General features: G+C 38.1%; 1 protein-coding gene across 12 annotated transcripts in view; it reads right to left on the reverse strand.

Annotated features, from left to right (window-relative positions):
* Positions 1-380: 380 nt before the first annotated feature.
* SLTM (SAFB like transcription modulator) overlaps positions 381-12,103 on the reverse strand; it is a 43,439-nt gene continuing 31,716 nt past the window's right edge. For all 12 annotated transcript variants that reach the window (XM_038580554.1, XM_038580553.1, XM_038580551.1 and 9 more), the window contains 10 exons: positions 11,935-12,101; positions 11,360-11,445; positions 10,985-11,148; positions 8,398-8,578; positions 7,531-7,655; positions 6,546-6,716; positions 5,580-5,894; positions 5,334-5,478; positions 3,305-3,465; positions 381-1,444 (listed from right to left, as the gene is read on the reverse strand). In XM_038580554.1, coding sequence (XP_038436482.1) covers positions 1,336-1,444; positions 3,305-3,465; positions 5,334-5,478; positions 5,580-5,894; positions 6,546-6,716; positions 7,531-7,655; positions 8,398-8,578; positions 10,985-11,148; positions 11,360-11,445; positions 11,935-12,101 — 1,624 coding nt within the window. In that variant the 3' untranslated portion in view covers positions 381-1,335. The remainder of the gene's footprint in view (positions 1,445-3,304; positions 3,466-5,333; positions 5,479-5,579; positions 5,895-6,545; positions 6,717-7,530; positions 7,656-8,397; positions 8,579-10,984; positions 11,149-11,359; positions 11,446-11,934; positions 12,102-12,103) is intronic.

Here is a 12,103-nt window from a genome sequence, read left to right on the forward strand (position 1 = left end):
CCATCTTTCCCTTTATACAAGCCTCCAGACTGTTGAATTATCCAAGAATCAAGACCATTTGGATTATTCATCACTGAATTATATGAAGGGGAATATGGGAGGCTTTAAGAGGTAGTATTGAGAATTTACCTCAAAGGGCTTTCCTAGAAAAGATGCCTTTAAAAAAATTTTAAAGTAAGATTAATGGTTAACTCTCCAACACTTCACCAGGGTGTGCTACCCAGCTACCTAGATGAAGAACCAAAGTGAGATTTATTTCCTAGGGACACAGACCCAAAGAATGCCTTTATAGCTCTAGACCAAGTCAATTACTTTGGGTGTGACTCCAGAAAGGGCTGGAAGACTAACACTTAAAGAGCTGGAAACAAAGACACATACACTTCCAGGCGTGGATTTTTATTTTCACAAAGAGACAACAATGCCTTCCCACATACAAGTATTTACAAGACCCAACTGATTCACCAAGCTAGAACCTGGGTTTTTTCCAGTTCTCAACATAGTTGGGAACATGGAAACATTAGTACCCACACAATTCCCAGAGATGGAATTTATCCACCAAACAGTGCAGATTACCTAAAAGTGCACTTACCTGCACAACTCAGTCTAAAAACTTCAGTGATACAAACCTCATGGCCAAGGTTTCATTAATCTATTTGGTTTCATACCATGCAAACCCACACGAGTGTGCTGCTACACTAACCTGAAAATTGGCTCTCATTTTACAATTAAAAAGGTTCTCAACGCTTTAGCAACTATACAGAATATGAAGGTTTATTTCAAAAAAGAGTACATTTTTTTTAAACCAGGATACACAGATGCACTTAATGTAACAGTACCTTCTGCAAAAATAGGTTACATAATACTCAGAAATGCAAGGAACAATCTTATTCTCTAAAAATTAGACAGCAGACTTTTTTAAGCTTAGACAGCCTTCAAAATGGAGGCTGAAAACGCTTGGTGACAAGAAGTAACTCTAGAGCCTGACACCACAGAGCTAATGCTGCAAATGAAACTACTACCACACAGCTGCAAACTACTCTTTATATTCACACAGATTTAAACAAAATGGTTTTGATTCCATCTTTTCAAATGTGTCTCGGTGCTGCAAGAAAAAAAGTTGAATGATACACAAAACTATTAAAAGTTACAACGGAACTATTTAAACATCTTCTCCAAAATTGAGAAAAGCAATCATGTTAAATTTTAAAAAAAGAGAAAAAAAGAAAAGTCTGACAGAACTCTCAAGCAAGTCAGAGGTCCTCTTCATAAGTAGTCAAGTAAAGTTTACAGGAGATTTCAATAAATTATCTTGAAACCATGGCAGAGAGCTAATTTTCAGAATCGTCGTGGAGGTCCACCCTTAAATGGCTTAAATCCGGAGCCACTTCCTCTTGGCATGGAATTGCCACTGATTTGTACAATTCTATTAATTGGGGATGCATTACTGAAAAAGGTTTAAAAGAAAAAAATCGTCAAGAACAAGAATAAATTACAGCTAATAACTATATAGTGCTAATCATTTACCAGGCACTGTTCTTTATACTTTACCCATATTAAATAACTCTTTTCAACAGTCCTGTGAGGTATGTACCATTACCATCTAGAGGTGAAGTAACTCGCCCAAGATCACGGCAAATAAATGGTGGAACAAGGATCTAAACTTGGGTACTCTCACTTCAAAGTCTCTGCCTCAGAGTGAGCCAATTATTGGTATGCACAGGAATGGCTTGGAGCAGTGGCTCTCAGAGCGTGATCCTCAGATCAGCAGCATGGGAGTCGATTAGAAACTTCTTGAAACTCTGAGCTAGAGGACATCATCACAGAAATATTCAGGGATTTCTTTTGGAGGGGGGTAGATTTTTTTATACGCTTAATGGCAACACAACAGGTACTAATGAGTGACACGGGGAAAAAAGACCAATCAAAAGACCCTATGACCAATTTGAGAGATAAAAACCCACAATGAAACAGTTTAAGTAGAATAAGACCAGATTACATAAAGGTTCGAATGCCTGGCTGAGGAACCCAGGTTAGATGACCCGGAGAGGCGGCTCATATAGCTTTGGAGCAAATAATGATATAACAAAACAGTTCTAATAGTTAAATTTATAAAGTTTAAGTAACAGATAAGATAAAAGACTACTTTGAGAAGCTGAAATGAGGAAGAAGGCATAGCTTATTCACAATTTTTTAAGAATACAGAACCACATTTAGAAATATATGCTAGGAATGGAACAATGTAAGGATGAAGCCCAGTTTGGGAGAACAAGGTGCATAGTGGCACTGGCAAATTCCAACAAGCTGGAGGCGACACATGGTCATGAAGGTCTGAAACAGGAGAGGAATGAGTCTGCCCGTGACCCAGAATTTATGGAGACAGCAAAGCATTTACATAAAGATCACAACACAGAGCTAAATATCAAGAGCAGTGTATGAAGTTCAACCATCTGAAGGAGCCAGCAAAGGCCATGAGAAGGGCAGAAAGTATGATACATTAGAAAACATTAGAGCATTCCCCCCAAAAAGAAAAGCAACAGTGAGTAATAGCCAAGGAGACTGAGGGCTCAGAAAATAAAGGACTATAGATGTATCTAGAAAAAAGGTATTGGTAACCTTTGAGATCAAAGACAGAATGAGGGACGAGGCTGTGCAGGCACAGATGAACACTCACTCAAGTCTGACAGAAGCGACCACAGAACAATAGTAAGTTGGATCAGTGAGCCATATCCCCTCTTCTAAGACAGGGGACTGGGAAAGACAGATGGGCTTGGAAGAGAGAGAGAAGCCAAAGGCTTGCCAGCTGAGGGCCACAATGCATGTTGGTGCACAGAGAAAAATAAAGCTCGCCTCTGAGAACATGAACAGGCTTTGGGTTAGTTAAATATTTAAAAGTTTCACTAGAGCTCTTTGAAAAGGGAGTAGAACATCCTTTCAGTCTCCTTTTCCTTTCTAGGACTTTTAGTTAGGAGTCCCAGGTAGTGAACAAGATGATGGTTCTGACATGAAGTTAGTGTTCATTATCTACTGGATTCTGACGTACGCACGAACTTGTAGCTCAATCAATCCATATGGCGAATGCCACTCAATGAACTTACAATGAAGAACATAAACTAACAAATCAACCTCAGCTGCCCTGCATATAATCTCCAGGAGATTTTGATCTAATATGGGGATATGTGTGGGCAGAGCTGTGGTTGTTACTCGCTGTGGTAAAATTTCTCAGAAACTATACTGCCCTTTAATAGGAAAGAATGAAGGTTTGGATGTTTGCTGGCAGAGAAGTCTTAACTGAGTAACTACTTACCTCGCATGTTGGGTTATCATGCCTGCTCCTGTCCGGCCATCACCCATTCGCCTTGCATCATGATAGCCAGGACCTTGAGAAGGTGGACCATGCCATTCTTTCCTTGGTCCACTTGTGTCCCGTCCATGGCGTTCAACCACATGTCGTTCTTCAGGGTAGTGCTAAAGAATCACATGGTATAAAAAAAGTCATGACATCTGCAGCCTCATGCCAAATTACATACGCTGGTATTCTCTTAATGTCAGAAACAAATCAATAAAATGTTTGAGGGACGCCTGGGTGGCTTGGTTGAGCATCTGCCTTTGGCTCAGGGCGTGATTCCAGAGTCCCAGGATGGAGTCCCACATCGGGATCCCTGCAGGGAGCCTGCTTCTCCCTTTGCCTGTGTCCCTGCCCCTCTCTGTGTGTCTCTCATGAATAAACAAAATCTTAAAAAAAAAAAAAAAAAAGATGTTTGAGAAGAAAAGAAGGTGAATAATACCAGGGCACATGCAAAGGATTCCACCTATTTTATATTGAGAAGCTGCTTGGCTTCAGAGTAGGATATGGGGGCAATGTAACTTCTATTTCCATACCTTTCAGCACGCATGTACTTTTTAACCCTTGAGTAATAGGTCTGTAACAAGGCACGGTGAGGGGTCAAAACTCTAAGACGAATCAGGGTGGGGTGTAGGATCAACAAGCAAACAGCACACAGACACGGGAGCTGTCATCTTATTTCAAACCGTGCTCATTACTGCTGTGACTCTTACAAGGTCTTACATACGTGACTATGAAAAACACAAGGAAACAAAAGCCATAGAACTAAGGACCCAAGGAAAGCAGAGTAGAAGTTATGACAGTCTACAGACAATAAAGCTGAAGGTACTCTATATTAGGAAAAACAGAATTTTCAAGGGAGGAACAGAATCTCCTCCTCAGGATTCCTTTTCTAAACGGGTATCAGAATGCAGGACTAGTCTGAGACTGTCCTACGTTTTATTCTAAATAGGGCAGAATGTCTGGATTACAAACCCTGTCTTAAAAGTTCTGTTCAGGGTAAGGGTAAAGAGCTCAATGAACTAACTAATCTACTGAACATTCCTAACTTATTAGAAACATGAAAGCTTATGCCATCAAGCCCAAATCTGTTTCATGAATACTCTGGATGAAATGGAAAAGGAGTAGCAGTATTAGCTAGGATGCCAAGGGATCAAAAACATTTTCCAGTAAAAAATACTGCTACAAAATCTAATAGGTATTCAGACACAAGATGTAGCATTAGAGTATAATCAGGCTGGAAGATGGAAGGATGGACACACACCCACACAAACACACTTCAGAATCCTTTTTTGTATATAATTTAATAAGATATTGTATTTGTGCTGTCAACTAACATAACAGTATTTCATCAACAGAATGCTTTCAGGTTAGGTAAAAAAAGGTCTTGGTTCATCTGAGTTGCTAAGAGATGAAGATACTTCCTTCTGGCCAGGTTCATTAACTTACAAAATATTCAAGTCAATGAAGTGTCACAAAAATAAAAAGCAATTTAAACATGTAAGATATTCCACTCATCTACCTTTAGATTTAAAAGAACAAAAAAGAGACAAAAAGTTTATCTCAGTTCTACACTCTAAGCTACCTAATGAACTAGAAGAGTATTAAAAAAAAAGAAGGAAAAAGCGAAAGAGAAACACAAGTAGAGGCCAAAGATTTCCCACCTAGTCTGAAAGCCTCAATTTCGTAAAGAGAAATAAAACCTTCACTGCTAGCAAGGCTCATCTACAAAATTTAACAATGCTCAAATTTCAGCAGGAGTTTTAATTAAAAGGGCTTAAGAATTTCTGGGCTGGTATTTTCCTTCTTTGGACTATTAATGTTCAAATTGAATGTTCAATTGTTGACAGTAAAATATGAAAAGTATTAAGATCTTTTCTAAGAACCTTGTCTCCCAATCATTCTACTCTAACCAATCTCAGCCACATCACAATAGTATATCCTCTGACTTTATTCCTGAAGAGGCGATGATAAACCCTTAAGCACTTACCTGTGTTCCGCTTCCTCGGTCTGTGATCACACCCCTGTCTCCCTCTCGGTTTCCGTAGCCTGAAGCATTACTGCGATTACCAGGGGGAGCCCCTCTTACACTGTGTCCTGATACTTCCCTCCCCGATCGTTCTGGCCTTTCAACCCTGTTAAACAAAACCCAAAGACATCTCCAATCAAAACTCTGTTACGCCTTTGTTTTCTGAAACCCAAATATGCTATATGCCACCAGCCACTACAGAGATACCTTGTTTCCCGTTTGTCGGTGGACATGCCACCGTCACTTTTCCAGGTGGTTGGTCTGGATGGATTGGGCCCTGCTTCTCGAGGATGTCGGGGGTGAGCGATATCAGGCCTGTCGTGGATGATCACAGTTCTCCTCTCGTCTCGTTCTCCTCGGACTTCTCGCCTGTCCGTTTCTCTAAGTTCATTTCTTGGTGGTGGAGGCTCATTTCTTCTGGAGTCACTGAAATTTTTGGGATACCTTTCAAAACCTGGATCTTCTCTTCTTGCAGTAGGACGTGTTTTTTTCCCTTCACTTTGACCAACAAAACGTTCTCGCCTATTGATTATCCAAAAGAAAGAACACAGGTCCTGAGAAGTACTTACTTGGCCTTATTCTTCTTAATTTTATTTGCGTAACTTACAAAAATCACAGTTTCTTTAAAAATTAACTTAAGGCAAAGCCTTAAGCCAAAAAAAACCCAGTTCTGACTATAATAACTTATATTCTTTTAAACTGAGCTAAATGACTGGCATGATGGTTGTTTAGCATCTGGGAAGAATTACACCAAACACTCACATTGGTAGTCTCAACAGCTCTCAACAGTTAAGATACATCCAAAGCTAATGATATTCCCACCTAGTTTTAAACAAAGTTAAGAAGATAAAAGTCAATCTACTTAACCTTGTTATGGTTGCCTACTAATTTTTTTTTCAAAGTTTATTGATTTAAGTAATCTCTATACCCAACATAGGGCTCAAACTCATGACCCCAAGATTAAGAGTTGCATGCTCTACTGACGGAGCCAGCAAGGCGCCCCAAACTAATTGTGAATACTGAATCACACTGACATTAATAAAAACAAAAATCAAACAGGATTCATTCTGAACACTCAGATCTGACCTACAACAATTAACATTTTAATAGAAAACCGAACTTATTATTAGCAAGGCTCATGTACCAAATACAACAGCTTTCAAGGTTATCTACCTTTCAAAAGATGAAGACTGTACTGTTGAACTCTCAGGAAACCTGCCCCTCTCTCGGTGATCAAAGTCATTAAATCTGTTTTGCTGGCGAGAATAGTCAGATCCATGGCTGAATCGTGCATCTGTATCTAGAGACAACTTTTTATTCTCGCTCCAGTAAGGATCATCTCGCCTTGAAGAGAAATATTTGCTCATTTATATAAATTAGTTTTATAATAATCCAACAACACTTACTTGGAGTTATACATACCACATGCTAGGAACTGTGGATACAGAGGGCTAATAAACTCAAGACACAAAACATTCAGTTACAATAACAAACTAGCAAAGACTTAATTACCAGATTACATAAAGTCATATAGCGTTAGAGGAATTTCACAGGAGAGAAAACTTGAAAAATGGCCTGTTCTAAAATTCATAAATGGAAAAGACAGATACTATTTTATAATAAAATTCTAATCACAGTACACAACTTTTTCGGTTACACCTAAGTTCAGAAAGGTTAGCTAGGTAAGTCCCGAGCACATTTTATTCTTTCCATTATTCTCAACACAATCAATTAAATCTCATACAACTTATATTAAGAAAATTAAATGAGTGTATTTGGAAATCTATTAAGCAGCATGAACACAAACACACAACACAATCTTTCCAAGTTTGTAACTTCCAAGTTTATCTGCACTACCCTGTAAGAATTTTCAAAATGGGTCTGAGTTTGAGAACCATCACTAAAATAGACTATGATGATGTATTTCCAATCATAATGGAAAAACATTTAGCATTAGGAAGGGAAAGGGAAAAAGAGCAGACTCTTCCTGCTTGACAATGCACTGGATCCACTCCCATCCTGCAATCATTCCCATCCCCAAGGATCATGACTTTTTATTCCAGTGATGGCTGCCTGTACTTGTTAATCCTCTATCAGTCTTAGTTCCAAAGGCATAGGATAGCAAGTCTAACTGTTAAAAAAGAAAGCAGGCAACTACCTATGATCTACATCACGTGGGCGTTTCAAAGAATTCCTTTTCTCTTGTTCATAACGAAGCTGCTGCTGTTGCCTTCTCAGTTCCTCTCGTTCTCGAGCAATACGTTCGGCTTCCTTGCGACGTTCCTTCAGACAACACAGAAGGAAGAACCAACCAATGCAAAATGAAAACATAAGGTAAGTACATGCGCAACCTTGTTTTCGCCCTGTCATTAAGAAACCACCATAGGCAAGCACCGGGCAAAACACATACCTGGGACAAATACATAAACAAAATTGACCTCAGAAATCAGTAATCTAGGCTACAGCTATTGTTCTACAACATTAAAAATAACAGAAATTGGGTGGTGGAAGTTGGTAGGTAATTGGGAAGGTCAGATTTTCGTTTCATTATTCAATGGAAACAAAAACCTAAAGAGAATTGCAGATCAAGTTCTTAATACGTATGGAAACCAAGTGCCTTAAAACCCTGGATGCAATTCTGCAAAGAGAGGCATTATTTCCTTCCAGCCTTGGGAAATCATTCCCAGTCTAATATGTAAGGAAATAAGTTATTATTTGCTGAGACTGGGATAGTGACAGAGCCTGGATTACAACTACTCTGGACTCATAGTCCTATGCTCAGACTATTAGGCTGCCATGATATTGCAGAGCTTGAGTTATTACCAATTGGCTAGAACAAAGTCATTACTAAATGTATTCTGAACTAGCATAGCACCTAAGTGATTGTTATCTTTCAGGGACACTATATAAATGCTCATTAGCTGAACTCTAGAAGCTTTACAACAAGTAAAGCAAATTTTAGGGCAAAAATCACAGGGTTTGAAAAAGGTCAGTTATTTAAGATGAAAAGATTTTCTGACTGCACCTGTTCAATACGAATGCGTTCCCTTTCCAAGCGTTCGCGTTCCATTCTCTCTCTCTCTAGTTTTTGCCTTTCAATTTCTAGGCGCTCTCTCTCTCTCTGTAAGCGTTCCCGTTCTTCCCGTTCACGAATTATTCTAATGCGTTCTCGCTCTCGACGCTCTCTTTCTGCAATCTCTCTTCGTCTAACAAAAATCAGTATTTAGAAATACTTAAATTATGCTAGCACTGTGTGAAAGAGAATAGCTTTTGAGTTTGAATTTTTCCTCGAGGTTGGCAATTTTAAACTTTGACTCAACCTAAGTTTTAATGTAACTGGAAAGAGAACTCAAAATAAAACTTTAAACAGACTCCAACACTGTCACTTATTTATTAAAGGCTGTCAACTGAGCAGCTGAATTTTATAGAGTATTTGCCTCTTAGAGGATATTCCTGTTTAAATAAAAATCCCACTATAATAATAGCCCATTAGTGAATCAACATTTTAAAAAGGAGATACTCTACATATATGAATTTACAAAACTACAACTTGTACTGCTTTGGGGAGGAAAATTTCCAGTATTGGGTATATGGTCTAGCTCCTGACACAAGGTACACCTTATTTTGATGACTTAGGATCATACCCATCAACAGGAGTTATAGCAAATGCTACATATGATAAAATGTTGCCTTCCTTAAAGGCTTTTTGATGTTCACTGGCCCACACTTCTTTTGAGTCAGGAGGCAGTTCAAATGTTTGCTGAACTGAATAAAGTTCGTTTTTGGGGACTTTTAATCATATCATTGTCACGCCCTCAATCTAAGGCCCTCTGTGTACTCGGTGTATCAGTGTCTTCCTCTAGCAGCCCAGTGGTTCTCAGTGGCTCAGTGCTGCTCCCATGCAAATCTGAAGGGCATTTAAAATTTTTGCAACAACTGTGGGGGCTGTTAGCAGCATTTAGTGAGTGGGGACCAGGGATTCTAAATATCTTATGATGCAAAGAATAATCAAGATAGTTCTGTACAACAAAAAACTGTCCAATACTCATCAGACCTTTCAAATGCCATAATGGACATTCATGTTACTGAAACAAAACAAAACAAAATAACCTTAACAAAACTGGACCCTAGAACTCAACTCATTTTTAATAAATACTAGGTTGGTTGGTTTGCTTTGGCATGGTTTTATATACATTAAAATTTCCAGAAATGCAAGTCCATGTAAATTAGAGGAAAAGCGATACTTTAAGACCTTCACCAAGAGCTGTCCACCATTTCAGAAATCACGTCATAGTGTCAACACCACTCCTGGTATTTGACTTACCAAAATGACACACCAATATCGGTCTGCATTTGTAGCTGTCACATTTTCATTGAGTCTAAAGAGGGTTGTAAACATCTGACTACTTCATTAGGTCTTCTAGAGAGCCGTACCTAAATATTCGTATCTGGAATATATGCTTCATTATAATTTACTTTTATTTCTTCTTTATATTAGAGTTAAGGCATTATATTGGTTTTTTGGAAATTATTTATATAGGCATATTATGCATTTGTAGGCCTATTATGCATCAATTACATTTCAGCAGAGTAAAGAGGATGCTGAGACTTTTTTTTCCAATATAAAAAGGGATGCTAGTCTGATAGACCTGAGAATCACTGCTCTAGTAGCTCCCACACTCTCTCTCCTCCTGATTTGTCCTATAAATAGGAATCTCAGCATATTAGGACTTCATTAAAAATTTTAAAAAAAGGAAGAAAAAGAAAATGGGTCCTGAGTAAGGCAAAGACTATTTCCTTTTAATAAGGTGTGTGGCAATCACGGTACTATTTAAGTTGTCAAAAATGTCTGGTCGTTCCTAACATTCCTGTGAATAAATAGATGAAATCCCACAATAAAAGCCCTCTCAGTGAGATAGGTTAATATGCAGAAATTTATGTTTCAAAACATTTTCATCACAAAACATGAAAGCAAACTGGCATTCATAGTCAATTGTTGAGAGATTGCCACTAAAAATAGAATTGTTTGGCTTTGTCCTCTGTTTTAAAGAGAATGCTTGCTTTGAGATAGAGCCTGAACACAATAAGGTTCACAAGGCAATTCTTCCTTCATTCAGGCTCTAATTCCAAAGTACAATGAATTTTTCCTAACATGCCAACATGCTACTTGAACACTGTAGCTTCCACTGAGACTATCTTATCTCAATATCATTTTTTCCTTTAAAGTCATGTTTTTCATGGCGGCAGCTTTGGAGTAGAGGAAAGAGCATTGGACTTGGAGTCAGAAGACTTGGGTCTGAGTCCCGACTCTGCCACTCATTTGCCAGGTGGCATTGGAAGAGTCATTTAGCCTCTCTGGGCCTCCACTGTTTTCAATTACATACTGGGCACACCTAATCTTACAGAATTGAGACAGAGATAACAGATGGAAAGGTACTTTGTAAATTATAAAATGCTATGCAAACTTAAGAAATCATTTTGTTTTACTGCACTTCATCAAAGTGGCCAATAGCTTTCTGTGCAAATACAATTTCCAGAACTCTGTTGTTTGTAACTAGTGTTAAAGATGTACCCATAGTTAAAGACAGGTAGAAAATAGACTCTTTTCCTACCTTCGCAGTTCCATCGCTCGTCGCAATCTTTCAAAGCGAACTAAATGCTCTCTTAGTCTTTGTTCCTTCATCTTTTCAAAAGGCAAGATGTCTTTCCTTCTATAGTCTTTGTCTCTTTTTTTATCTAGGCTAGCTCTCTCCTTTTCCTTGCTTCTTCCATGAATCTACAGAAAAAAAAAATTTATAAGGACTAGAAAATAAATAATAATCTGGGGTTTTGGTTTTCAAGTTCAACTGGTCATTTAAAAAGCTTAAGTGAGTAATGACATTCATTCCATTTTTCTTAGATTTTCAAGCACAGAAGTAAGCAAAACTGAATTATTTTCTTTTGGAAAACAGGTAGAATAGTATACAGCATCCTTCCCAGAGACTTACTTTCTCATATCTTCCTCTTCTTGATGGCCTACAATGATCTCCTTTAGTTTGGTCTAGTATTACCATATGTCCTGGACTCTTAGAACCTAAGAGGGGGAAAAAAAGTACATAAACAAATGCCTAAAAAAATTCGTTAAAAAAGACAATATAATGTAAAAATTATGAATTCTTAGTCAGATATTCACAAACTAGCACATGAAATAAAAACACCTACTTATTCTGTGAGAACTGAATTACACCATAGTTTTTAAACATAGCTCAATCCACAAACATAAATATTTTCTGTGATACCAAAAGATCCCAACTCAGTTACACAGCTACAAATCAATGACCGTTTTCAACCAGCCCAAGTTTTCCAGTAAAGGGACTTAGCTGGAAGAACACATTTCCATCCCAAGAGTAGAGGGGAAGAAGACAACTAGTGCTACTGCTACTGAACTTCTCTTTCTACCACAGTGACATTTAACAATGAAGTTTAAATATTTATCTGCACTGCAATCTCAGGTTTTTCCTTCCACTGTAAAAATGAAGTTATAGAAAGCATTAGAAAGGGATAAGAAAGATACATAGCATACTTATTCGCTTCTTTTCTTCACTTTTTTTAATCGATTCTGAAGTTTGGCCACTTGATCCATTATCATTCTTCTCGTCTTTACCTTCTATTTTCTTAATCTCCTTGCCTTCTTTCTTTTCACACTTCTCAGATAACCTTTTCTCTTCTTTTTTGACAGAGGCTTGTGTCCT

Source organism: Canis lupus, chromosome 30 (assembly GCF_011100685.1).
Source record: "Canis lupus familiaris isolate Mischka breed German Shepherd chromosome 30, alternate assembly UU_Cfam_GSD_1.0, whole genome shotgun sequence".
Classification (NCBI taxonomy): Eukaryota; Metazoa; Chordata; class Mammalia; order Carnivora; family Canidae; genus Canis; species Canis lupus.